Raw genomic sequence first — 26,971 nt, 5'->3', positions numbered from 1 at the left:
TTACAACTATTTAATTAATTTATGCATATATTTTTTGATTCATTATGAACAAATCTTATTTTAAATTGCTTATTACATGATGCTCCCATAGATTTATTTTTTTTTCTTTATATTATGTTATTTTATAATGTTTGATATTTTGTTTTGTATACTGTATAACAGGCCAATGAACTGTGCCACTGCATGCACAGGATATTCTCCGTTGCCTTTACGTTATCTGAACTCTCTGATGCCAACTCCGAAAACGAAAATGCATGAAGGTTTACTTGCTACTTTTTATTTTTTCTTTTTCCAACGTAAGTTTTCGTTGCTCTTTTTAAATAAATTTCATTTATTTTTCTTTTTAAAACCTTTATTCATACCTGCAATTTATCATTATTATCATTACCTATTAAACAAAATCTTCAAATTTAATTTTTTTTGTATTTCGAAAATATAAGGATTTTTTTCACGTAATAATTTATGAATAAATAATAATAGATAATTAATATAAAATAAAAAAATACAATCTTTAAATTCAAAAGCACATATCTATCTTACAAAAATAAAATCCATACATACAAATAAATAAACAAGTAATCAAAAAAATTAAAATTAAAGTCTCAAAAAATTATCAAAATAAAAATGCATATACTAAAATATTTACCAATATAAATAGATTAATAATATAATTAGAATAATCGATATAAATAGATAATCTATAAAAGAATCTAAAAAAAATTCCTTAAAAATTAATTAAATTATGCTATTGTAAAAAAATATTTCAGGCAGATCAAATCTGTTACTCGGTTCTCTGTGTGTTCTCTTACTTGGCCGCTGGTATGGAGCAACGGAAGCAACAACAGAATCAACAGCAACATCCTCAACACCAATTCCATCTTCAACCCCAACAACAGCAACCACCACCGCAATATCAGCAATCGCAACGTCAACAAACAACATCAACACACCAAAAACAACAACAACATCAACAATACCAGCAAACTCAACAACGTGTACAGTATCAACATCAGCAACGTCAACAGCAGCAATCTCATAGCCAACCACATTCAGGTAATAACACCGGCCAAAATAATCAAGGTCATAGAAACACGCAATCCGATTCTTTTCCTAAGCATCACTGACACAGAGGCAGACACTCGCTCCCATTTGTGCATAATTACAATAAGTGTGCCCCTTATGCTTGCTTACCCTGGGTGTAAGTCTTCGTTTCACGGCCAATCCATTTGCATTGTTGAGGAATTTAACGATAAATCTTCTTGATGGAAGTTTGGAGAATCAATAAATTAATTAATTATAGTCAATGTTTTTTTAATTTGTTTAGGTTATTTAATCAATGATAAGATTATTGTCCTAATACAAAATACTAGTTTCAATGCAAAACCTTTGTAAAATTTAATATTGATAATATTGATAATAAGATAGAAAGTGATGATTTTAAAAATTATTATAAAAGCTTAAGTATATTTAAAAGATTATGAAGCTTATTAAAAATAAATAGAATACATTTTTCTTATCGTGTATAATAATAATTAAAATATTGTAGTATACTTTAAATATAATATTATACTTTAAAGATTTCTTACACCCATGATTTTAATATTTTTTTGCAAATATATTTATTTTGCATAATTATAATATTCTCAATAATTAATAAATGACAAATATAATACAATATTTCATATGAATATTTCGTACTAGGATAATAACAAAGACGATTAAACAATCGAAAATATAATACAAGGAATAGACAAAGTAAAAAACATTTGAAAGAGAAAATATCGATAACGTATTATTGATTACTATACACTATAATTTATATATAATTTGCACTATCAAAATTTTTGTTATAGAAAATTAGCAATTCGAATTATATTTCTTAACGAAATGACACGTGATAACTAATTCACATGAATTGCATTGATCTTATTTTTTTTGGCCAGAAAAAAATTTCAATGCAAATGGATTGAAACTATCTTGAAACGAGCATAAAAATCTAATCTAAAAAGAATCTTTGATTTTGAAATCTCGTGAAAATCATTTCGTTTCAACTTCGATCTTCAACTATGTAAAAATTGATAATCGTTGCACGGTATCATCCTCCGATCATTCTTAGAAAGCCAGTTCTAAGTTTTCTCTAAATGTGGAAAACTTGTTTCGTATTCTATTCGAGAAAAGTATTCGATGGAATCGAACGAGGCAATTAATATTTGTTGGTATTAGATATTGGTATTAGGAGGGTTGAAAAATAATAACAATTAATACACTGATTACCATGTTAATTTTAAAATTATTTTCATTGAAAAATTAAATTAAAAAATTCTTATATTTTATGTAAAGGAAATTTTACATTAGAAAGAATATATATTATAGAGAACTATAATTATTTCTAAAAATATAAATATATTATTTTATTTATAAATTAAATATATTATATTATATTATAAAAATATAATTTAACCAGTTATAATTTATTACTAATAATTTTATTAATAAGTTTAGATTTATTCATTGGTGGAATGGTAATCAATATTAAATATTTTGTAAATCAATGAAAAAAATGTATAAATTAAAAACAAAAACATTAGCAAAAAAATTGGCTAATTAACAACATAATCGTGGTAATTATTTGCAAAGCGGGGGTTGGGTGTATTAAACAATGATGAAAACGAATTACGAAGCATTTTTTCAACAAAAGTTCAATCGAGAGACATTGAAAATATATCATCGATAAAGAATTCAAAAGCAAATGATGATAATAATAATAATAATAATAATAATAATAATAATAGTAATAGTAATAATAATAGTAATACCGACAACGTAATAAGATAACAGTGGCAATTGTACATTCGCAAATAAGGATTCGAGTGGTATTTAAACAAACAAATAGAGAATCGTACCGAATGAATTAAACGATCTTTTTATGGATCGTAAAGATATTAAAAAGAAAAAAAAACAGTTTCCTAACAATTACATTCTTTGATATATCCGTCGTGTGCACGTGTAGAAACATGAAGTAATAAAGTTTGTATAGTTGCTGGAAGAAATACAACGAGATAGAAAAAAAAAATGAATATATTAAAAAATAAAAAAATAAAAAAATATTTACTTTGCCAAGACATTAAAGAAAGAAATTTGTCAAATTTATGAAAGAATAGGAAGTTCAAATTTAATTAAAAAATACAAAAATATTTCTTGATCAACATCAACAATTTGATTTTCTTGATAGAATGTATATTGTAAAAATTATTTAAAATCACATGAAATATAAAAAAAATTTTTCAAATATATACATAAATACATTGTGATTATAAAAGTTTTTAACATATGAATTTTCTAGTTTATTTTTTCATTATCATTATAGAATAGAATAATAAATATTATATTATTATATTATATTATATTTTAATTATATTATTATAATTATATATTGTATTTATTAATAATAGATTTTGAATTATATTTATTCTTTATATTCATAATTAATTTTATATATAATGAATATTTAAAGCAGTCATATATTTTTGTGAATTATAAAAATTTATATTGTCATAATAGTATAGTAATAGATTTTTAAAACAAAATATGAATATCAAAAAAAATATAAGTTTTTTTTAACTTAAATAAAATACATAATGAAAAATATATTCAAGTTTTTTATTTATTTTCTTAAAGAGATAACAAATATTCTACTTATTTCAATATTTTATTAAAAATAATTTCCAAATAAATATTAAAAAAAGAAGAATCAAGTACAAGATTTTGAATTCTTGCAATTTATGTATATAATTATTTTAATCGTCAGTAGGAAAAATTATTGTAATATAAAAATTGTAACATAAGAAATTTATATTTATTATAGTTGATAATTTCGTTAAATTTCTTCCAGCAACCAGTTAAAAAAAATGTATTAATCGTTCACGAAAATAAATCTACTATACCGTCGTTAAAAAAATATTCTTCGATATCTCGAAGAAGACCAACGTAGATATCAAGGTCTGTTTTGACGGTGTTTTCTATGAATAGCACGTAAAGCAATTATGAGATACAATAAACGAGATACTTAAAGAAAATAAAAAAATAAAAAAAATAAAAAAAAGGAAAATTATTCGTATAATCGGTGGAACAATTTTTGTATAAAATACATCGAAACAGACTGTAACTGTGATTATCTAATTTGATGGAAAATGAAAATGGAAAAATATGAAGATTAAGCTATTTAATTTCATATGGCCGCATGAAATAGTCCAGAGTAATTATAATATAATCTCGGATAGGATCGATACAATAAACATTTCTCCCTCTATATACATAAATCATTATTCATTTTCGTGCAATTATATCGTTGTAAGAACTTTGTCCAATTTAATCTGTTCAGAAAGATAAAGATATTTTATTCTGAATTATTTTCATTAATTTTATTCAAAAGTTTAATATAACGAATTATTAATATCGTTTCTTTTAATCAATAATAAAGGATTGCAGAAAACAAAAAAATTTATAAAGATTCTGATGTTTATACGTTGATTCTGAAATCTGAAGATCCTTGAATTTTTGGAATTTGAATATTAGAAAATTTAAATTTGAAATTCAATTATGGGATAATGAAAATTCAATTGAAAAATAATAATGATTTCTTGTTGTTTGAAATTAATAGTTAAAGAAATAAAAAATTCTTAAAATTCAAATTTATTGATTTAATTAATATTGCTAATTTTCTAATTAAGGAATTAAAATTATTTTATCATTACAAAGTTAACATTTAATAAATATTTTTAAAAAAGTTCAAAGAAATATTCAATTTATAAATAATATTGATGATTATAATATTTTTCATAATAATAATAATTCAAATATTTAATCCTTGAAAAAAATCTGTAAAATAGAATCAAGGAAAGATATCAAGGAAAAAATATTTAATTTTGTTTCTGAATCAATAAGATATTCAATCCCAGGAATTGAAATAAAAAATATATAAAAAAGTGATAAATATAATAAGCAAAATAAACAATTCTTTAAAATAACAGACTTCGAATCTGACTGCAAAGCTGACTGCATATTTGCATATTTTACCTCATGATAAAATGGAATAAGAATCAATCAAGAGATAAGAAAAAAATGAGTCGGTTATACTAAGATAACACATTACAATTGCATATTATATTTTAGTATGGACTCGAATAATGTAAAGTATTTAATATATATTTGTAATATCGAATACGAGCATCGATTTGTTTCCTCTTTTTTGTTCTTTTTTTTTTCAAATTGAGTGAAATTAAAGATGACCTACTTCGATAAATCTTTTGATTAATTAAAAATACCGTAGCGAATAGAAAAATCATGTATCATGAATGTACGAGATAATGAAATGTCGCATCTCTAAGCATCTATCGTGTAAAATAATTGTATAAAGCGTTAATTTATGATTTCATTATAAATTTCAACATAACTGATTGTAAGTTTGAGATTGTTCGATTTAAGATCTTTTAGATCTTTTATATTTCTGTGAACAATAATTTAATTTCAAAAATTGGAAATTAAAAAAGAAAAATGGAAAATTTCAAAAATTCAAAAATGAAAGTTTCAAAATTTGAAAATTTAGAATTTTAAATATATAAAACTTTGAATTAAAATATTAAAAGATAAATTTTATTTATATTTTTCATTACTTATTTATATCTCTCGGCATAATAACTGGAAGAATTTAATAACTTAAGACGATTATCAAAGCATTATCCTCTTTTCGAATAATTGACAGCTATAATTAGACTCATCTGTTCTTTCACTCTAAAAATATCTCACAATGTAATTCTAAATGTAATCTCAAATTTATATTCAGAACTATGCATTATTCCTCATATGACACATCAAAGTTTATGATAAGTATTATATAATCTATTGATAATTGTTATATCTCGTTAGTATCTGTGATCTTACATTTTGTAAAAATTCTATTATTTAAGTTTATTATGTTTTTCGTGATGTGCGTGCAACGGAAGATGCAAAAAAAAAAGCTTAAAATCATATATATGTTACTTACGTTTCGTAGATAGACCGTGTTATCGAATCGATGAGGCCGAAATTCAACGTGCTCCTCTCTACAACAAGAAAATAAAAAAATAAAATTCCACATATCTCATATGTAAGAGGAAATCTACAAGTATTCTATTCCTCCATTCTCTCCGCACTTGAGTCGCATTTTCAATGCAATTTATTACGAAATTTATTATTTGAAATTAAAAATTTTATTATCAGAAGCGTAGAAATATTTCCAAGGATTCAATTTTAATCAAGATTTCAAAATTCTTAAAATATTATGATTCTTTGAAAAATCTTGCTCTATATCTATCAATAATATTTAATTTAAAAAATTAAAAAATTATAATATATTAATGATTTTTTAGTAAATTAAATATTAATAATTATTTAGTTGATATACATAATAATTAAATAAAAATTAAATAAATTTGTAATTAAAAATTCAATGAAATAATTCAGCTTCACAATATTTTTCACTTTTATTCTACTTTTTTTTTATTTTTTCCACAATTTGCAATATCTCTTTTTATCAATTATTAATTTTTTTATTTATGTCTTGCTATTTATTTTTAAACTTTAAATCTCGTAATTGGAATTATGTTCATAAATATTGTTAAAAAATTAGCATGTAATTGAAACTTTCGAGAGATATCTACACTTCTGACGCACGCGACATATTTATCTCGTGAAACCAAGCATTGAATTGATAATTCATTCAGGATGTGTTTTATTTATTTTACGCAAAACCGATTAGAGAACGATTTATTATACGTTTAAAGATAAACGTGTGTTCTCTACAAAATTAAAAGTCTTTAACATAATTTAATAAAAATGAAAGAAATAATTAATGAATAAATCTAAAACAAATCTGGTTTCACGATTTCAAATCGTTCATATGCAACGATATAAATTAGAGGAAAAATTAATAATACATATTTTCTTCGCAATAATTGTACATGAGAAGAAGAGATACAATAATTTTTAAAGAATTTGTAAATAATTATCGAATATTATTAGAAAAAAAGAAAAAAAAGATAAAAACGATAATGACCAATAGATTCATTATATTTTATTTATAAAAAAATGCTCGATTGAATATATAATGAAATAATATCGGTTCAGAAAACATGGAAATTCGGCGGCGACTTTTTATTTCGATTTCCGCTATTCTGTCTCTGTCTCTGTCTCTGTCTCTCTCTCTTTCTCTCTCTCTCTTTCTCATCTTCATTCTCTTTCTCTATGCCATTGTTTAGCAGTTCCTGTTTAATGCCACGCTTAGACAATGTTTTTAGCGAATCATTGTCGCATTCCACGACGATACATAACGAATTTAAGAATAAGAAAGAAAGGAATAATAAAAACAAACAATAATAATTATTATTAATTATAATTATAATAATGAATTTAAAAGAAAAAGTGTTTATTAGAGCTCCGAAGGAGGCAGATTCGATACAAATTTCAAGTGTATAGTATTCAGTAATGTAGGCGCCTTATATCCAATAAATAACTTGTAGATTTGAAATAGATTGTGTTAATATTTATCCCATGATGATCCTTTTTATCTTTTTTTAAAAAAGAATACTTAAATAACAGTTTTAATAACTATATTAAGAAATATAAATAGTTAAAGAATAATAGATATTATTTATTATTAATTATTAATTGTATTATATTTATATTATATTATTTTATAATATAATCCTTTTTATGAATTAGTTTTTCTTTTTAAATTAATTCTTGAAAATACAAAATTCAAGAAACACATTATACATATAAATGATATAATTTCATATCAAGAAATGAAAGAAATGAAAGAAATAGTAAATAATTTAATCATTGTATAAATAATTCTTTAATATAAATTAATCTTTTTCTAAAATTCTTTAAAATATAAAGTTTAAGAAATAGATTTATAGATTGTATAATTTCCATATTAAAAAAGAAATATGAATTATTGTTAATATTAATAATTAAGAAATATTAATTATTATTTTATTATATATTTAATATTTAAAAATTATTCATCCCTAAATTAATTCTTCTGTAGAACAATAAATATTCCATATGACAATAGAATAAATTGATTTCGCAATCTAAAGCACGTCTCTCGTTAGCCTTAATTCACTAACGAAACGCTTCCGTATTGCAAACAAAGGATACTAATTTCAGAACAATTACTCGCGCATATGTTAATACAATTATATAATTATATGGTAGCTAATAAAAAATTTTTGCAATGAAAAATTTCAACTTATTAATAATCTTTATAATAAATCAATATCAACCACAATGTGTTATTCTATCATCTACCACAGAAACACAATAAAGAATAGCCGACAAGGGCTTCTCAATTAACGTTCTATGTCCGTGCACGTAATCGCAAACCGTACACTGCAGTTGTGCAAAGAAGTTCATCGTGGTCGCTTCGACTGCCAATCGATTGAAAAATTTTTGAAAAATCTCATAACGATTGTAATCGTCATATCTATAATATAATTTGTATTTATAGTGTCGTTCAAAAAATAATTTTTTTACATCCTGTAAGTACACATGTATTTTTGCAATAAAATTCCTTTAACTTGTTCCTTTTATTTATAAGAATAAAAAGAACAAAAGTTTGCGATGAATTCTTGATGTATTGTAATATTATATCATCTTTTTTGGAACCAAATTTTTTTCAGGAATAAGATATTTTTTTTTCAAGTATTAATAAGAGAAATATAATTTTTTAAAATATTTTTTTTAAAAAAATAGATAATATATAACATATATATTATTAAAATTAGAGAATTGTTTCATCGAAAAGAACTACATTTATATTTAGTTTTTTAATAAGTAAGTAAAGTATTGTTTCGTGCATACATAACATTCAACATGAAAAAGTTATAAATAGATAATAAGTAATCAAAACATCAAAATTAACCATTAAATGTCTATATTAATCATTAAAAATAGTTTTTTTTAACACTACATTACATCACATATATACAATATAAAAAAATTGGAATTGTTAAATACGTATTCTTAAATTAAAGAAAAGCAAAGAAGAAATTTTTTAATTAAAAATCATTATTAATTTATAGCATCAATTGGAATTAATAAAAAGATTATTAAAAGCATATATATAGCTATAAAAAAAGTGTTTTCAAATTTTTTAATCGGTAATAGTATACTATTGCATTATTTATCAAATAAATATCTCTCTTTTTATTTTCCATTCTATTTTTTATTTCTCTTTTTGTAAAATTTAATACTCTTTTAATAAAAAGAAACAAATATTTATCCAAATTTTTATTTTATCTCTGATAAATCGAAATTCTAATAATAACGCAAGAATCGTATAATCGTACATGACAATCGAAAATAGATCGCAGACAGGATGTCAGAGATCTCGCAAACAACATTAATTGCCGAGGACATGTCAGACCGAAGGCTAGGTATGGGTTTACCACGAGACTATCGGATTTCCCACCGGACTAGTCGCAATCGATTTTTAACCGCTGTTGTACTTTTTACCTATCGGTTTCTAGACTTATAAGCGATCTTATTACCGGAGTTACGGCGAACAGTCGCGAGACATACGTGAAATAGGAAGGATGGACAGATGGGCAGGGAAGGTGGCCGTGGTAACGGGTGCAAGTGCCGGAATTGGGGCCGCGATCGTCAAGCAATTGCTCACTCATGGTAATTCTTCACTCAAAAGTACTTTTTTTACCAATTGTTGTTTAAAAAGTATATCTAATTCAACTCAAAAATTTAATTTATTTTAATAGTTATTTTAATTTCAGCGAATCTTATACTTGGAATGGATGTATTCATGATATGTTTAGCAATAAGTCTTTCTCGTTTGTAATTTGTGTCATATGCTTAGAAGAAAATTAGAAGGAAAATAAAAATTTATTTTTTTATTTTTATTGGAAAAAAAAGTAAACATTTTTATTTTACCTAAATTTCTGCAGTTTAAGTATAAGTTTGATGGATATACTGTGAAAATATTAAAATTTATGAAAGGATTTTTTTTTATTTAATGTTTATGCAACCCTTTATAAGATTATTAGCAATTGCGCAACTGAAAGATTGCTTGAATTATGTAACTGAAAGAATATTTTAAAATTAAATTCTAGGAATTTTAAAAATAATAAAATAAAAGATTATATTTTGAAATGTAAAAGAAATATAGTCTATTCAATAGAAAAAAAATTATAAATTTATTTATTTATGAAAGATAGAATATTTTATTCTTTCATCATTGAATTTAAAATAAATAAATAAATAAAAATATTTTTGTATTAAACCATGAAAAGAAATGAAAAATGAAAATAAAAATAATTTTAGTTTCTTTTAAAATTTAAAGATAAAACTTAAAATAAAAAATTTCAAGGAAAGAATAACATACGAGGTATATTCTTTCAGGAAAGCATAAAACTTTTTTTTAGTAACAAGAAATTAAAAATCTGATTTGATAATTTTTACAATGCACAACAATTTACACATTGATGAATTAATTTCTGTAAGGGATGGTGGTAGCAGGTCTTGCCAGAAGAGTAGAAAAGATAAAAGAATTGGAGCAAGGGTTGGAAGAATGTACGGGAAAGCTGTACGCCGTAGAATGCGATGTATCAAAAGAGGAAAGCGTGATCGCAGCTTTCGCGTGGGTTCAAGAAAATCTTGGCCCTGCAAATGTATTGATCAACAATGCTGGAATAACAAAAGAATCTTCTCTTATAGGTAATTCATTCAACATGATACTCTCAATATTTTGAATTTAATTTGAACAAAATACAAATATAGAAATAATAGAATTTCTATTGAAAAAATTTTTGATTCACTTGAATTTGAATCTAATTTTCATCGATTTAAAAAACATATTATAATTAATAACATACGTTCATTAAAAGTAAATATTTTTTAATCAATTTTTAATCAATCTCCAAATTAATTTGTAATTGCTAACTTAACTAGAAAAATCTTTAATAGATTAGCTTAATATCAAATCTGCAGATGGCAATTTAGAAGATTGGCACTCTGTCTTCGACGTGAACGTTTTCGGATTGTGCCTCTGCACTAAGGAAGCAATTCGCATGATGCGAGAAACAGGAGGCGAAGGTGTCATAATAAACATAAACAGCCTTGCAGGTGAAAGAGTGCCTTTCATACCTGGATTCTCCGTTTATCCAGCTTCAAAAAGAGCTATCGCTGCTCTGGCGCAAACATTGCGACACGAGTTGACGGGAACCCAAATCAGGGTTACGGTATTTGCAATTATTATTTTCACATAAATTATATTCAAAATTAAATTATTTTCGAATGATATGATAGAAAAATGCTTTAAAGAACGAATAATAAGTTATATATTATATTAAATGTTTCTATCATTAAATATACAACTAAAATACAACACGAAATATTTATTATAAATGTTTAATTTAATAATAATTATTGATTTCCAATTTTATAATTTTTGTTTTTAAAAAATTTTGTTTCATCATTCGCACAATAGATTTTAATCGAAAAAATTGATTGAAGAATACATTTTTGAAGAATACATTATTACATACATTTTTTATTTCATTATGAAAACGTACATTTTTCCATTATTTCATAAAAAATAATAAAAGTATATTATTTTTTTAAACTCTTTTGATTGATTTTTTATTAAATGATAAAATAAAGCTTCTATAAAAATCTGAAAGATCAGATTGAGATCAAAATTAGAAAAAATCAGTAAATTATGTAGTTATGTAATTATTAAATAAAATTAATAACATTTCAAATTTTTACTTTTTTTTTCCTGTAGGGTATTAGTCCAGGTCTAGTAGCTACAGAGCTAATGGTATCTTACAGTACGTATTCCGAGGAAGCGTTAGCATCATTTCCTACATTGGATCCAGAAGACGTCGCAACAGCTGCAATATATATTTTATCATGTGCCCCGCATGTTGTCGTAAGTATAATTATCCACTCTTTGATAATTGACGAAAATTCAAAATGATATAAAAAATCTTCGAAAAAAATATATATATATATATATTATTACAGATTATCACACAGACTTGAATCAACAAATATTAAGTACATAAATTATACATGTGATAATGAATTACATTTAAATATATTTTCAAAATCGATTCTCTTGAAAACAAAATTTTTTTTAAATATATTCCGTACTCTTCATTTTCGATTTATTTATTTATTTTTTTTATTATTAGAAAATCATATCTTGATGATAGCACATATTATAATATCTTATATTTATGAAATAAATTCTATGTATTATGCACTAATATCATTTTTAAATTATATTTTCAGGTCCAAGATATTATTCTGAGACCTTTGGGCGAGTCTTGGTAATTAATATATGAAAGCATTCAAGATTTAGTTATACTTTAGAATTATTCGTTTCTAATTATTGCACAAACGATTGTTATAGAGAGAAAGAAAATATTTATACATATTATCAATTGAAAGTTTTGAAGCACTTATTTAGTTGTTAATTAATAATTAATAATTGTTATACCTTATAAAAATTCTTTAAACTAACTTAATAACTTAATACATCCAATACTGATATATTATTTGAAAATTTTAACTTTTATTCTTTGATTAAAATTTTTAATTTTTTTCATGAGAATTTCAATGAGAAAAGTTTAGAAAATTTTTTTAAATTAATTTTAAAAAAAAATAAAAGAATTCTATATTTTATTAAATTTTTATCCAATAGTGTACGTATCAAAGATGATGAAGTTTGCAGAGATACATATAAATGACAGATCTATACATATATCCTTCAATTTCTCGATTATTCGTAATAAAAACAAGTGACATAACCTATCCATCCTATATTCCATTTAAATATTTCCTGGAACCGATATTTTCTCGCGATGGAGATATTTGAGCTTGGCGAAAAGAAGAAGGCTTTTGCGCATCCAAAAGAACGTTACAAAAATCCCTTTAAAGAAGCTCTTAAAGTGAGATAAATCGATACTATTTTTTATAAATCAGTGATTTTTAATTTATTTTAATCGAAAAATAATTTTTATTCTTTTATGAAATTTTGTAAATTTTATTTGCATAAAAGAATGTTACTTTAGATTTTATTAAAAAAAAAAATTTATCAAAAAAATTAAAATAAAGGAAAATCATATTTCTTATATTTCTCATATATTTTATTAATTAGGAATTAAATGTTATTTTATTACGAAAATTAAAATCGGTAATATCCTAGAGTTCCCTAGATAACTTTAGTAAAATACAGTTATGAATTAAAAACGGTATATAGGAATAATACGAAAATATTCATTAAATAAGACTACGAAAAATTGAATATTTTATATTTAAAAGTTTATTAAAATTTATTAAATTACAAATATATCGTTGAACTATTAGTTGCGAGATTTATGGAATTATACAAAAACACTTAGCAAGAGACAAGAATTGCAGGAAGCGAGACATTTGTTCAGAGAGGCAAAGAATCTTGTAAAAATTGAAGCAGAATTGGACAAAATTTATCGTGTAATTAATAAAGGATTGCTTCACAATCCAAGATTTCATTCGCTTCATGCTATAAAAGGAGATATTCATTTTTCTGAAGGTTTGGAATTCTAATGAAAATATTATGCATAATATACACGATATATTAGAAATAAAATTGAGTTTGAATTTTTATACAATATATTAAATATATATTTCACTGGTAGATAAATTAATAGAAATTAACAATTAAATTTGTTATTTTATTAAATAAATGTATTACAATTTTATTTGTATGTAATGTATGATTATTTAAGAAAAGAAAATTCTTATGAAAAAAATAAAAATTTAAATCATTTTAATTTTAAAAATTTTGTTTTATTTTCCTTATCTTGTCTTCATAGATTCAAGCTATAATAAATATTTCATTAAATGTCAAGAAAAAATATTTTTTTATGTTATTAATGTATATATCAGATTTAGAAACTATTTGTAAATTTACATTTTGAATTAAAAAAAAAACTATTTTGAAAAAAATATTATTATCTATAAAAATCACAAAAATCATAAAAAATTATTTAATTTAAGGAAAATGGACAAAAGCCATCCAGAACTATGAAAACGCAAAGCTTTTTGCCAAAGATGATTATACATTGACGAAAGAGAAATTAAAAAATATTTACAATGATCAATTAGTCAATGCTTATAAGAAAAGAAGTGAATTCTATTGTAAAAATGATATGTTATTAGAAGCTTTGAGTGACTATGAACAAATTTTTCTATTTAAAATACCTAAAATGAATATAATGGAAATACAAGTATATGATCTTAATTCTTTATTGTTAATATATATTAATTAAAAATTAATTTGCAATATATAAATTATCAGGATAGATTATTAGAAACTTTACGTCAATTGCACAAATACGATAAATTTCGAATGTATTGGGATCAATTTATAATGAATCCCGATCCTATGAGGGTTTCTGATTTGTTAGCTGTACATGCAGAATATAAGATTCATCTTAAAGAAATGGCAACTGCCAGGCATATGCTTCTGAAAGCTCTTAGCATTAATAAAAATAATGAAATAGCTCAAAATTTATTACAAGTATTCTTTTAATAATAAAAATATTTATCAAATTTAACCCTGCAATAGCACACTATTTTTTTTTCATCATCGATTTCACATTAATAATTCATCAAACATTAGGATAGCTTTCGATTATTTATTTTTAGATAATTTTTTTTTTTTTTTAAGAAGATTCAACATCTTACTAAGATAATGAACAACCTCAGTGTGCCATTATAGAGTTAAAATAATTATAACTTTTCTATTGAATTAAATCTAAAAAATCTTTTGATTTTTCCATTTTTTTTCATGATCGAAAAGTAAAACTTGATAACGTAGAAATTAACATTAAATCGTCTAATCAATTTCAAGATAAAAGTAATGGATTTCGAATAAGACGAATTATATTTTTGACATAAAAATAATATTGAAAAACTATTTTTAATTGATTTTTAAAATTACAAAAGATATAAATAATTATTAATTAATATACACTAAAATATCGAATATGTAACTCAACAATATATTCATATAGCAATTTTATCATTCTTTCTTCTTTTTATAATTCAAATTTTTCATTATATTATATTTACAATTCAATTTTTAAAGATATATACTAATATAATTTTTATAAATTCTTCATCAAAATTCTTCATTTTCGCAATAAATCCGTATCATTCGATTTTTCCTCTTATTTTCCATGCCTCGATCTATCTAATAATCAAAATATCAAGTTGATTGATAATAAATTTATTTATCCTTTGTTCATCAACTCTTCATATATCTGAGCAAAAGGTAGCATTTACTTTTTTTTGTTACAGCTACATATTATTCTATCTTATACTTTATTAGATTAACGTGTGATTCTCCAAATTTTTCTATTTTTGATAGCCATATTTTTGCATTTGCATAATTTTTCATTCAAATGAAGTCAAAGTTATTATATTAACGAAATTGATTAAAGGACTAGAATTAATTTATCTTTCGACATTTCTATTATTTCTTAATGAAAAAAGAATAGGAAAACCTCGTTGTATAAAAGCAATTGTACAAAACCAAGATTGATGATAATCTGAAGATTTAGATCCGATCTGGTAAAGAATGCATTTAATCTTCGAATTACGCGAAAAAATAAGCAACATGAGCAGAGATTACAAATCATTAATTCTTCCACAAAATTTATTTATTAAATTCTCTATGATTTTAGTGAAAATACTTTGAATGAATTAAAACAAACATTCAGTTAATTTGTTCAATTAATTTGATTCCTATCGATTAATTTCATTATATGAATATATTATATTCTGTTGTTATTTAAACAAGAATAAAAAATAATTTTCAGAAAAATTTTTCAATTTTTATATAAAATCATATATTTTGATGTATCAATTAAAATATAGTATAATCTTTAAAAAAAAGTATTAAATTATATAATATATATTTTATAATATATTTTAAAATTATCGTGTTTAAAATTATTATCATTTGAAATTTGCTAAATTATTTTGATGTATTGACAATTACTATTATCAGTATTTGAATATTACGTGATGTTATTTTCATATATTTAAATTATTTATTATTGAATTATAATACAAATTTAATTTAAAAATCCATTACTTTATATCACTTTCTTATAAATTTTAGAAACTAAATATATTATACATGTTATATATTTATCATATCACATATACAAACAGGTTGTATTTAGTACTGGTCACGCGTTATCAGCCTATACTGTTTTATGGTGTATGCATTCTTGTTATGACAAAGGTTTGGTCACAATTGAAAAAGCACTCGATTGTAATCCTTACAATCCAGGATTTAATTTATTAAAAACTGTAGTTTTACGATTGTCTGGTCGTTTCGAAGAAGCAAATATATGGTTAGAAAATCTCAATAAAAATTTTTTTAAATTAACAAAACCGACAAGAGACAAAGAAAAATCGATCATGGGAAAGCTTTCGATTAGAGAAACGAGAAATCATTTGATCAAACAATGGTATTTAATACGGTAAAAATATCAATATTTTTATAGATATAAAAATAAATATTCTAATTCAAAATTCTTCCAACATCAATCAAATAATCAAACAGTATCATAGATATTCCATATTTTCATTTTACATTTTTAAAAAACGCACGTATCAAACAAAAGCATAAAAAAAACATAATATTCATAGTATTATAATACGCTATATGTTTATGCGCCAAAAACTTTCAAACTTCGTTTACAGATATGATATGGCGATGCAATGTCTGTTAGAGAACAAAATCAATATGGCAATACAAATTGTATTGAAAAGTAACCTAGTTAAACAATATCCAGAATCATATCTATTATTAGGCGATTGTTTTATCAAACGTAACGAAATTAATTTGGCACTAAAGTCATATCTCAAATGTCGCAAAAAGATGCGCAAACTGAATTTACCATTTTGTCAAAAGACTATCGATTTAGCGGAACGAATAATCGATATCCTGAACGATAAAGCAGAAGTGGCGATAAACAATAGAGATTCGAAACGAGCCGTTAATATAGCTGAACAAATACTTCAAATATTTGATGAAGATAAAATACCATTAGAAGAATTACGTTTACAACGTAGTCGTGCCCTTATCCATAAAGCTCGTGGTCTATTTCAAATAGAAAATAAAAAAGTGATTCGGAAAAAACAAAGTTGCGAGATTGCGGCTGATAGTTTGAGGTTTGCTCGCGAACTAAATCCGGATCTGTATCAAGTTTTATATAACGGTAGAAATACGGAAGGAGTTATCGATCGATTTGCGCCACAACGAAAATTACCTCGATCTTTAAAAATCCTTATGCAATTTTCTTAATAAATTTTATCGTACAAGTCTCGATATATTTTTTATATAAATTTAAAAGAAAAAAAATAATTTTATAATATTATAATTATTTAAAATTATTATTTCAAGGCTAAAAGATCACGTAAATTTGATGTATCGATTGAAGCAATGTTAAAAATACACATCTGATGCAATATTTGTAAAATATTACTCGAACAAGAAAATGCCTGTATCTCTTTTTATCACTTATCCTTACTTTTAGTAAACACATATTTTAAAAAAGATTATATTAATATCATGATGGTATATGTTTATAATATATAATTTTTCATAATTAAATAATTTGATCTAAAAATATTTTTTTCGATTAAAATCTTTTTTATAATATAAATCGTAATTTTCAATAAAAAATTCTTTATAAAATTTATTAAAATTTTATTTCATTATTATAAAATCATGTAAAATTTATACATATTGAAAAAGAAAACTTTTTTTTCTAAAAAATATTACAAATATTATAATTTAAATCAAAATATATTTAATCTACAATATAATAAAAATTACTGTCTACTGTATATTAGTTAAAAAGACAAAATCTGGTTAAAGTATCTCTAAAGATTAACGCGACCTCGGTAATCTTGGGCCACAATTTGTTTAGTATAAAAGAGGCACCAACGCTTCAAAATTCAGATACATTTTATGGTTTCAATTCTACGGTTCTCTCTCGTATGATTAGTAAAAAAAAGTAAAAAAAAGAAAACAAGCACTATTATTAAAAACATCAAGGAATTCGCAATGGAACAAAATTGGGTTGATAAAGTTGCTTTAGTTACTGGAGCTAACTCGGGCATTGGCAAATGTCTAATAGAATGTTTAGTTGGCAAAGGAATGAAAGTTATTGGAATTGCTCCACAACTCGATAAAATGAAGGTATATAAAATTTTTTATAAAAATGTTTTCTTAAACAAGCAATAATTAGTAAATAATAAAATTTCATAATAAATTATATATCTTTTCCATAATAATTTTTATTTTTTTTTATATTATAGATTCATTACTTTTTTATTCATAATTATTGTTATTCAATTTATGCACAAATTATAAAACATTCCATTCAATCAAATTAATAGATTTGAATTTAGAACAATTTCATATACTTCTAATCTTTCTTCTTTAAATAAAAATAATATCTATTTATTCTTAAATTAAATTTAAATTTTATTTATTCTGCTTTTACTAAATAGACTCTTGTTGAGGAATTAAAATCGAAACCCGGAAAATTAGTTCCTCTTCAATGTGATCTTTCCAATCAGAACGATATCTTGAAAGTCATAGAATGGGTCGAGAAAAACCTAGGAGCTATAGATATTCTTATTAATAATGCAACTATTAATATCGATATCACACTGCAAAATGATGAAGTGTTAGATTGGAAGAAAATTTTTGATATGAATCTTCTTGGACTGACTTGCATGATCCAAGAAGTTCTGAAATTAATGAAGAAAAAAGGTAAAATTTCACTTTTGAAATATAAAACCTTAGAAAATTATAATACGTTATATATTTCAAAATTTTCATATTTTTATATTATTTTTTTTTTTTGTAGGAATTAATAATGGTATTATTATAAATATCAATGATGCTTCTGGACTGAACCTACTACCAATGAATCGTAATCGTCCAGCTTATTTAGCCAGTAAATGTGCATTAACTACTTTGACAGACTGTCTTAGATCTGAATTAGCACGATGTGAATCGAATATCAAAGTCATTGTAAGTTTTCAATTATCATCATTCTTATATCTAGAAATATAAATTTTAATTATCAATTATATCCTCGAAATTTTAAATTTGATAATATATATTTTAGTCCATTAGTCCTGATTTAGTGGAAACCGATATGACTGCACAATGGTTAAAAGAAAATTCTCGTCTGGCTTTGAAACCCAAAAATGTTTCCGATTGTGTTCTCTTCGCTTTACAAACTCCTGACAATGTCTTGATCAAAGAACTGGTGGTCACACCGAATCGTGAAACGATATAAAGAAAAACCAAATACCACTTATTATTTTCCCATATGTTTAACAGTTAATACTTGTAAATAATAATAAAAAATAAAAATTTGTCAACATCGAAATTTGTAATATTAAATTTGTAATATTAATTTCTTTCTTATGGAATATTATTATTATTAAATACAGAATAGTATAATTCAAGCAAAAAGAATATTTTATTTATCGATCGTGTAATATAATGAGATAAAAAATAAAATAATAAAATTATTACATTTATAATATAATAAGATTAAATTCCTATTATCTCTTATTATTAAATAAATAGATTATGTAAATTGAATATTTACATAATATAAAATTCACAAATATAGAATTTTCGTAACAAATATTAATTGCAATACTATTAGATATCACGATCTTACAAAATGGTCACTTCATTAATCCAAGAAGCAGCGGAAGTTCATTCTCCTCTTGATCCGATGGATCATCTGAACAAAACTGATAAAAGATTAATTCATTATATTTTCTATTTTCTTGCATATTACTCACCTAAAATTCAGTTATATACATTTGAAAAACATTTCTATAAAGTATTAACACAACTTTTAATAAATTTTTGTATAAAAAAATATTTGATAAAAAAAAATTAAAATATTTTTATCTAAAAAAATTATTCCTATTTTTTTTGTAAAAAAAAAAAAAAAAAAGATTTCTATAAATGTTTTAATATATTTTTCTTCCTTATAAATACATTAATATTTTTCTATTATTAAAATTATCTAATTGATCATCAATTTTTTAATATATTGTTTTTATATTAGTTTTTATATAGGAAAAATAATAATATATTTCGTGGAAGAAAATCTATACTCACATATTTATTTTCTTCTTGCTCTCTTGAACAAATACATGAAAAAAAATGTACAATCTATCGATATTAATTATATAATCATAATAATATTTTCAACAATAAACATTAATTAAGGAAAGGAATTCAGGTTATATCCAAAAATAGTGTCAATAATAAAATAATCAAATATTTTTTATTCCTGCTTCCTGAACAGATATCGATGATTAGAACTTCTATAAAATTCTTCTTATCATCAAGATAATAAACGTAAAGTTTCTAATTAAAGAAATAATTGAATAACTATTAAAGAGGAGTTAATACTACTATCAGGAAACAAACATTCATTCTGTCAAAAATTTTGTAAGAAAAATTTCTGTTTAAGGATTCAAAAATTTGTGCAATAATTCGTATATTATCAATTTGATTTACATCAATATCATTATTAGTAAAGAAAATGAAGAAAAATAAATTTACATAATTTCAATGAGAATATAAAATACGCAAAATATTTTAATTATTATTATTTTAAAGATTTAAAAATTAATTTGATTTTATATATGGAAACTATAAAATTCTATTATAAAAAATCAAAATTAAAGGTTATTTTTAAATTTCTAAAGTGTATGACTAAGTGTTTGCAAAATTTCATTTGATTTTATATTTTATATCACGATTTTATATCTTTTTGAGATTATACAACTTTATTTTAATTTATTTTTCTTTACGAATAATAATATAAATCAAAATGATAATATAAGCTGATCCATCTTGTACATGTATGTATGATAAAAGCTAAACATAAAGATGATGATGAAAGATTAATCACACTGAAATAGATCTTTCAAACAGATGAATATTATATCTGTTATACGTTTTTAAGTTAGTTTCGCAAAGAAATGGATTCGTAAAAAAAATTAAAAAATGAATTTTTTTCTGATTCTTTGTAGGATTTTTTTTTGTCATATCGTTTAGAAGAATTGCATGCAGAAAAATATGTATATATCGAAGGGGCGGCAGAGATATTAAACTTGAACAAATACCTTACAGCAAGAGTGTGCGAATTGCATCATCCGTTCCCGATCGTCCGTGTTATCCGAAAAATGATATCCGACTATTTTTTTTTTAAATTCCTGTATTGATCTCGATAAGTGCAAGTCCAAATCCCATATCCGACCTAGGAGATATAATCCATGAAGAAACCTATTTGTGAAACGAGTACAGCCACACATTTTGTTTTCTCTTTTTTATATAATTGATCGATATTTTGATAATCCAAATCCATGAATATAACGGCGTTATCATATATATACATATATATATATATATTGTCCGGTCAAAGATCCAAGTAATCCGCTTATTTACAGAATCCATAGAATATTTCCAGCCAAATTATCCATTTATCCAAAATATCCATCATTAATACTAATTTTATATCCTGTCAGCATCCTAATCCCAAACACCGTATCTTTGTCAAATCCTGTCTTTCCATTTTATTATTTCATGTATATATACATATATACTTTATTTTTCATTCCGGAAGATCCTCTACAACTAGGAAGAGCCAGGTCCTTGTTAGAAGATGAAGGATTCGTCTCATTTTCCGACCTGAACGTAAATATCCTCTTGAACATGCATCAAAATCCTGAAGAACGAGGTGTAGATTGTTACTATAGCACACATATCAAAATTGTATATACACACGGTCACGATTAATGTGTATAATCAAAGATCAAAACGATTGAGAGAAGAGCAATCAGACGATGTTCGATCACAAGAAGGTAAACCGTAGAAACACTATTTTTACAACGCGATAGTTTTCTTTTGGAGGATTCCTCGTTCGTTCTGCACGATCCTGAGGAACGCTAAGCACGAAGTTAGATAGTTCAATCGTAATTGCCTATGCTAATACTTAAATTACACAAGTCAAACGAGAAATATAGAAGATTTCTCAACAAGCTGATTTCCTCGCGTTGAACCAGGCACCAGTTTTATATATCCTTTTCATATAAGTTGTCACGAATCATCGATCACTGAACGCCGATGGATAAAACATATGATATACCCCGGTCAACAACGTTTTTCTTTGATGATGAGAATCAAAATTATCATATCGGTAATAATAAAAATAATTCTCGACTTACGAACATATGATATAGAAGCTATAAGCGAGTACTTTCATATAAAATAAAACTTTATATGTTGACATTCCATTACCAGTTTGTTTTTTTTTCAGAGTGTGTAAAACGTAAGAGAAAAATCGCGAAAGTCTTCCTCTTTTTTTTTCTCTTGTTTTATTAGCGTTAAAATCGCGTAATAAGTAATAAAACCGAAACACTGAAACGATTAAGAAATCTGTATATAACCACGTCATTAAGATGTTAGTAAGATGTTCATTTTGCATTTTCAATTACGGTATTTTTTTTTTTTTTTTTCATTTAGTTTGTCAATGCAGAAACACTGCTACATCACGATTAGATAATTTTTTTTAAGTTTGTTTAACGATTCGAAAGAGAAAAATATGGACAATCATTTTGAATCCTTGTAATGGATTTGCCAACGTTTTCTGATGAAAATCCAGCTAATTGAGAATCCTTGAATGAAACGGATTGTGTTTTTCATCCAATTCCTTTCCTGAATTCCTGATCCTGAATTTCCTCTTGAAAGTATCCTTAATGCCTCATTATTTTTGCATTCTCTTAATCCTTTTTTATAATATATGCTCCATACATAAATCCATCCAAAACGCATTCCATCTCATCCCACCGTCAAGCGAATGTGTATTATATCCATCCAAGAAGTAAGATCGTGTCGATTTCAGTTTTTCATTCATTGTGTTACAATCCAATCCAATATACAAAAGAAGAAAAAATACATTAGTCCCTTATACAATATGCATTAATGTTATATATAAAATTTATTACTGCAAATATAATCCTTGTGACTTACAATATTTAAATATTATATTTTATAAATTGAGCAAATACTATACAGAACAATATTTTGTATCTGCTTAATTTAAATTTAGAATTATTTTACATATCCATATTAAATAATATAAAAAGGAAACAAAAATCACAAGATCAATTTGCAATAATAATATTCTCAATAATACACGAAATCATTGTTTTCCTTCAACATCTTTAATTTACAATCGAGAATTCTAAAAAAATGTATGCTTTTAGGCATTGCAAAATTTATAGAATTTTCGTCTGTATAATTTTTAAAAGGAAAACGAGAAATGTGTAGCAGAGTATCATTTGTAAGTGCCAAATATAAAAACACATTTCTCAGAATATGTCGTGTATAACTTAAAATTTACTTTAATATTTCACAGACATTCAAAATAACAGACATATTATTGTATTCTTAATAATAATTTCAATATGAATTAGATATCTGTTTTTTTCGTTCTAAAGTGACACATAACACACAGCTTTTTTATCAAATCAAAAAGATGGCCCAATGATCGTCGTTAAAGGACACTCAAATAAAACATATTTTAAGCTGTTGTTATATTAAATGAACAATATCAATGCATAATAAATGAGTTATGTGAGTTTTTTCAAAGCAAATTGGTCATATGAATATTAATCTATTAGTAAAAAATAAATTTTTGACCTATCTTTATCAAATATGTTCTATATGTCGACCATTCGTCGATAGGTATCGATGTATTACATTATCTAAATATTAAGTGTTATATTTTTAATACATATAATATTTTGTATTGTCATCACTAGATAGTCAAAATAAACGTACTTAAATTTGTGTGATAACTTAAACGACGATGAGCCGTGTAAACAACTTTGATGTATTTATTTATATAATAATTATTTTAAGAATTTATTATAATTCGTGTATATAAAATAAAATATAATGAATTATAATGAATTTAAGATTTTTTTAAATATATATATATTTTTAAATATATATTTCATCAAATTGTTTATTAAATATTTTAAAATATGCAGCAAAAGAAAAAATTTTAAAGTTTTTGCATAATTATATTGAAAAATCTTTTGATTTTTAATGAAATCAAAATTCAAATGTTTAATATTTTTTTTATATTGTTATATATTTGTTATTTTGCATATTATATATGCTCATTAAAAATATTATTATTTATTATTATCATTATTGCATTAATTACTTTTTTAATATATATAAAATAATTTAGAATTGTTATCGGTAAAAAAGTGTTAGCTTTATGAATATATATATATGATAAGCATTCAACATTAGAAGCTTTCAAAAAATTTCATATTATATATGCTATAAAATGCTATATTCACAATTGCAAATTTGAATAAATATATGAAAAAAAAATCGCGATCACATTAAGTATTATAATATAGCTACCAATGATATTAAACAATGCAATGCAAATGATATATTAAATTAGAAAACATTCACACTGAATGTAGATTATATTGGTAATTATATAATAAATACTATTACCAATGTGAACATTAATTAATTAAATAATATTAATTATTTCTTTTTAAATTTTCATTTGTAATACTTCAAAATTGTTACACATCTCAATTATAGTTGTAGTGTCAAAACGAATTGCAAAATATAAAGGAATGTATTTTCAAACATAAAAATAATTCTAATCAATATTCTTCAACAATAGTATGCAATTAATATGAGCACGATTCTTCTTTATTAAGACAAAAAATTAAGATAATAAAACTTTGTTAATATTTACTGTTGAAAAATCTAACTGCTCTTTCAGGTTTATTTAAATAATCATTTTTAATTGTGAGCTTATAAAAGGATGATATATTCTTAGATTAATTGTTAATAGATAGATATAGCTAGGAATATTTAAATAGAAAATGACAAAATCTTTGAAAAAACAGTTTTGATATATGTAAAATGAACCGTGCTCTAACTATACATTAGATACAATACAATTATTAAATTCAAGCAACATAGAAATAATTTTATAATTTGTACAAAATTGGTTTGGATTGGAAGGTGTCTTTAAGTGAAATTTAAATCAGTAATAATGAAACATGGTAAAGCAAATATTGATAAGCCTTTACTTATATTACCATGTGAAACATATACGTACACACTAGTCGTATGAACGAGATCTGGAACGAGATCTTGATCGCGAGTAATTACGTCGCAATGGTGAATAGGTAGGTGAACCACGACGCCGTGGACTATAGCTTCGTGAATGACTTCGACCTCTTTCCCTATCTTCACTGCGTCCCCTATCGCCACTGTTATGATCTTCTTTCACTCGAATATATGCAACTTCACCCTATAAATAAAAATGAAATTATGTAATACAAAAATATAAAATTATAATATTAGAAATGTATGATTAAATCATATACATTATTTTAAATAAATTTATACCTCATGAGACCTAAATCTTGAATCATCTAATTTCTTTACAGCATACTTCATATCTTCATATCGTAAGAATTCTACAACTCCAGTACCATCTTTAAAAACATCAGCAAAGCAAACATCACCAGCTTCACGCATATGATCCTTTAAATCTTGCCAACTACCAGAAGGAGGCAGACCCGTAACAAGAACTCTATATTGAGATCTTCTTGCAGGTGGTCCACGTCCTCGAGAATTACTCATTTCACCTCGACCACCTCTTCCACTATCTCCTGCTCCACGACCACCACGAAAATTATTACTAGGACCTCCACCTCTTGGAAATTCTACACGTAGTCTATAACCATCATAATCATATCCATCTCTTGCATGTACTGCATCCTCAGCATCTCTGAAAAAAATTACTTATAAAGTAACAAATCTAATATAATTTTTATGTAATTCCAAAATATTAAATCTAAACTGGAATAATTAATACTCGATATAATATGAACATAATTTTATTTTAATCAAATTATAAATTTTTAAATTATTTTTTCATTTAATAAGAAAGAATATATTATAAAACAATAGATATAACATTCAATATTATATAGAGCATTATAATACAAAAAATGAAAAATTTACAAAAAATGAAAAATAATTATAATTTATCAACATACCTTGGATCATCAAATTCGACGAAAGCAAAAGGTGGTCCTCTACGATTTTTTAAATCAACAAAAATAACTTTACCGAACTTATAAAAAAGATCTTGAATGTCTTTCGTTCTAATATCGGGAGGTAAATTGCCTACATAAATTCTACATTCATTTCTACCACCGTGAGACATATTCAAAGTTTGTATTATAATTTACTGTATACAAGACACAAATAAAAAACACTTCTAAAAACTTTAATCGTCTCTTAAGTCTTACACTCTCTTTATTGATGAAACAAACAAGATGGTGGTACCGGTCGGGAAGAAGCAAAATCATGAAATATATAGAAAACTAAGAACGCTAAAAAATCTGAACGAATCAAATATTTTTATACAGCTATTAATCTATTATGTATCATATTTTTTATTTTATTTGTTTTTTTTACAAATTAATAATTTATATTTAAAAAAATTTAACTTTATCTTATTTTAAATATACTGAATTAATTAAATTTAATTATTTCTTATAAAATTTGTATAAATTATTATTCAATTTATATATAAAATATATATATAAATATATATATATATATATATATATATATATATATAATTTAAATATTATATTTCATATGCAATATTTTTTTCATTTATATTTTTATAAATCAATCATTACTTCAATATAATTTTACTTCATTTTTTAA

The 26,971-nt window shown here is 23.7% G+C and overlaps 4 protein-coding genes across 20 annotated transcripts in view; 3 read left to right on the top strand and 1 right to left on the bottom strand.

The window, feature by feature from the left end:
- Positions 1-7,564, top strand: part of LOC107993345 (MAP kinase-activating death domain protein) — a 39,504-nt gene extending 31,940 nt beyond the window's left edge. For 8 of the 10 annotated variants that reach the window (XM_062085482.1, XM_062085484.1, XM_062085479.1 and 5 more), the window contains one exon: positions 768-7,564. In XM_062085482.1, coding sequence (XP_061941466.1) covers positions 768-1,124 — 357 coding nt within the window. In that variant the 3' untranslated portion in view covers positions 1,125-7,564. Of the gene's footprint in view, positions 1-162; positions 297-767 lie in introns of those variants that run through there. The other 2 variants (XM_062085487.1, XM_062085486.1) reach the window with 1 other exon arrangement.
- On the bottom strand, positions 11-26,610 carry LOC108002771 (serine/arginine-rich splicing factor 1B). Of its 3 annotated transcripts, XR_009832819.1 has the most exons (5): positions 26,290-26,610; positions 25,634-26,018; positions 25,341-25,535; positions 6,044-6,101; positions 11-362 (listed from the first exon to the last, which is right to left on the bottom strand). XR_009832819.1 is itself a non-coding variant. In XM_062085506.1 (4 exons), exons 1-3 carry the CDS (start codon positions 26,457-26,459, stop codon positions 25,344-25,346), a joined length of 747 nt encoding a protein of 248 aa, XP_061941490.1. In that variant the 5' UTR covers positions 26,460-26,610; the 3' UTR covers positions 2,288-6,101; positions 25,341-25,343. The 3 variants fall into 3 exon arrangements, 2 of the variants coding, with proteins under 2 accessions (XP_061941490.1, XP_061941491.1); XM_062085506.1 differs by lacking the exon at positions 11-362 and having other exon boundaries at positions 2,288-6,101; XM_062085507.1 differs by lacking the exons at positions 11-362; positions 6,044-6,101 and adding an exon at positions 19,607-19,908.
- Positions 8,341-12,823, top strand: LOC107993352 (farnesol dehydrogenase). 6 transcript variants are annotated; one of them, XM_017049739.3, is made up of 7 exons: positions 8,341-8,582; positions 9,410-9,479; positions 9,573-9,726; positions 10,558-10,770; positions 11,044-11,294; positions 11,840-11,986; positions 12,352-12,823. In XM_017049739.3, the coding sequence occupies exons 3-7, from the start codon at positions 9,639-9,641 to the stop codon at positions 12,391-12,393; spliced, it is 741 nt and encodes a 246-aa protein (XP_016905228.1). In that variant the 5' UTR covers positions 8,341-8,582; positions 9,410-9,479; positions 9,573-9,638; the 3' UTR covers positions 12,394-12,823. The 6 variants fall into 6 exon arrangements, with proteins under 6 accessions (XP_016905228.1, XP_061941486.1, XP_061941488.1 ...); XM_062085505.1 differs by having other exon boundaries at positions 8,353-8,582; positions 9,377-9,479; XM_062085502.1 differs by having other exon boundaries at positions 11,840-12,823.
- On the top strand, positions 18,068-19,532 carry LOC107993351 (dehydrogenase/reductase SDR family member 11-like). The gene is made up of 4 exons (XM_017049738.3): positions 18,068-18,325; positions 18,640-18,904; positions 19,002-19,168; positions 19,266-19,532. Exons 1-4 carry the CDS (start codon positions 18,191-18,193, stop codon positions 19,437-19,439), a joined length of 741 nt encoding a protein of 246 aa, XP_016905227.1. The 5' UTR covers positions 18,068-18,190; the 3' UTR covers positions 19,440-19,532.
- Positions 26,611-26,971: the final 361 nt, after the last annotated feature.

This window comes from Apis cerana, linkage group LG15, assembly GCF_029169275.1.
Source record: "Apis cerana isolate GH-2021 linkage group LG15, AcerK_1.0, whole genome shotgun sequence".
Lineage (NCBI taxonomy): Eukaryota > Metazoa > Arthropoda > Insecta > Hymenoptera > Apidae > Apis > Apis cerana.
Note: the sequence above shows the minus strand (reverse complement) of the source record. Positions and strands in the feature narration are given on the sequence as shown.

What these genes read in the sequence shown, in the direction of transcription:
- LOC107993352 (XM_062085502.1), top strand. Translation starts at nt 9,639, where the DNA reads ATGGACAGATGGGCAGGGAAGGTGGCCGTGGTAACGGGTGCAAGTGCC. An exon ending in CAAGCAATTGCTCACTCATG is followed by an intron (nt 9,727 to 10,557) that starts GTAATTCTTCAC and finishes AATTTCTGTAAG; the next exon opens with GGATGGTGGTAGCAGGTCTT. An exon ending in GAACCCAAATCAGGGTTACG is followed by an intron (nt 11,295 to 11,839) that starts GTATTTGCAATT and finishes TTTTTCCTGTAG; the next exon opens with GGTATTAGTCCAGGTCTAGT.
- LOC107993351 (XM_017049738.3), top strand. Translation starts at nt 18,191, where the DNA reads ATGGAACAAAATTGGGTTGATAAAGTTGCTTTAGTTACTGGAGCTAAC. An exon ending in GAAATTAATGAAGAAAAAAG is followed by an intron (nt 18,905 to 19,001) that starts GTAAAATTTCAC and finishes TTTTTTTTGTAG; the next exon opens with GAATTAATAATGGTATTATT. An exon ending in AATCGAATATCAAAGTCATT is followed by an intron (nt 19,169 to 19,265) that starts GTAAGTTTTCAA and finishes TATATATTTTAG; the next exon opens with TCCATTAGTCCTGATTTAGT.
- LOC108002771 (XM_062085506.1), bottom strand. Translation starts at nt 26,459, where the DNA reads ATGTCTCACGGTGGTAGAAATGAATGTAGAATTTATGTAGGCAATTTA. An exon ending in GTCGAATTTGATGATCCAAG is followed by an intron (nt 26,019 to 26,289) that starts GTATGTTGATAA and finishes AATTTTTTTCAG; the next exon opens with AGATGCTGAGGATGCAGTAC. An exon ending in CAAGATTTAGGTCTCATGAG is followed by an intron (nt 25,536 to 25,633) that starts GTATAAATTTAT and finishes TTTTATTTATAG; the next exon opens with GGTGAAGTTGCATATATTCG.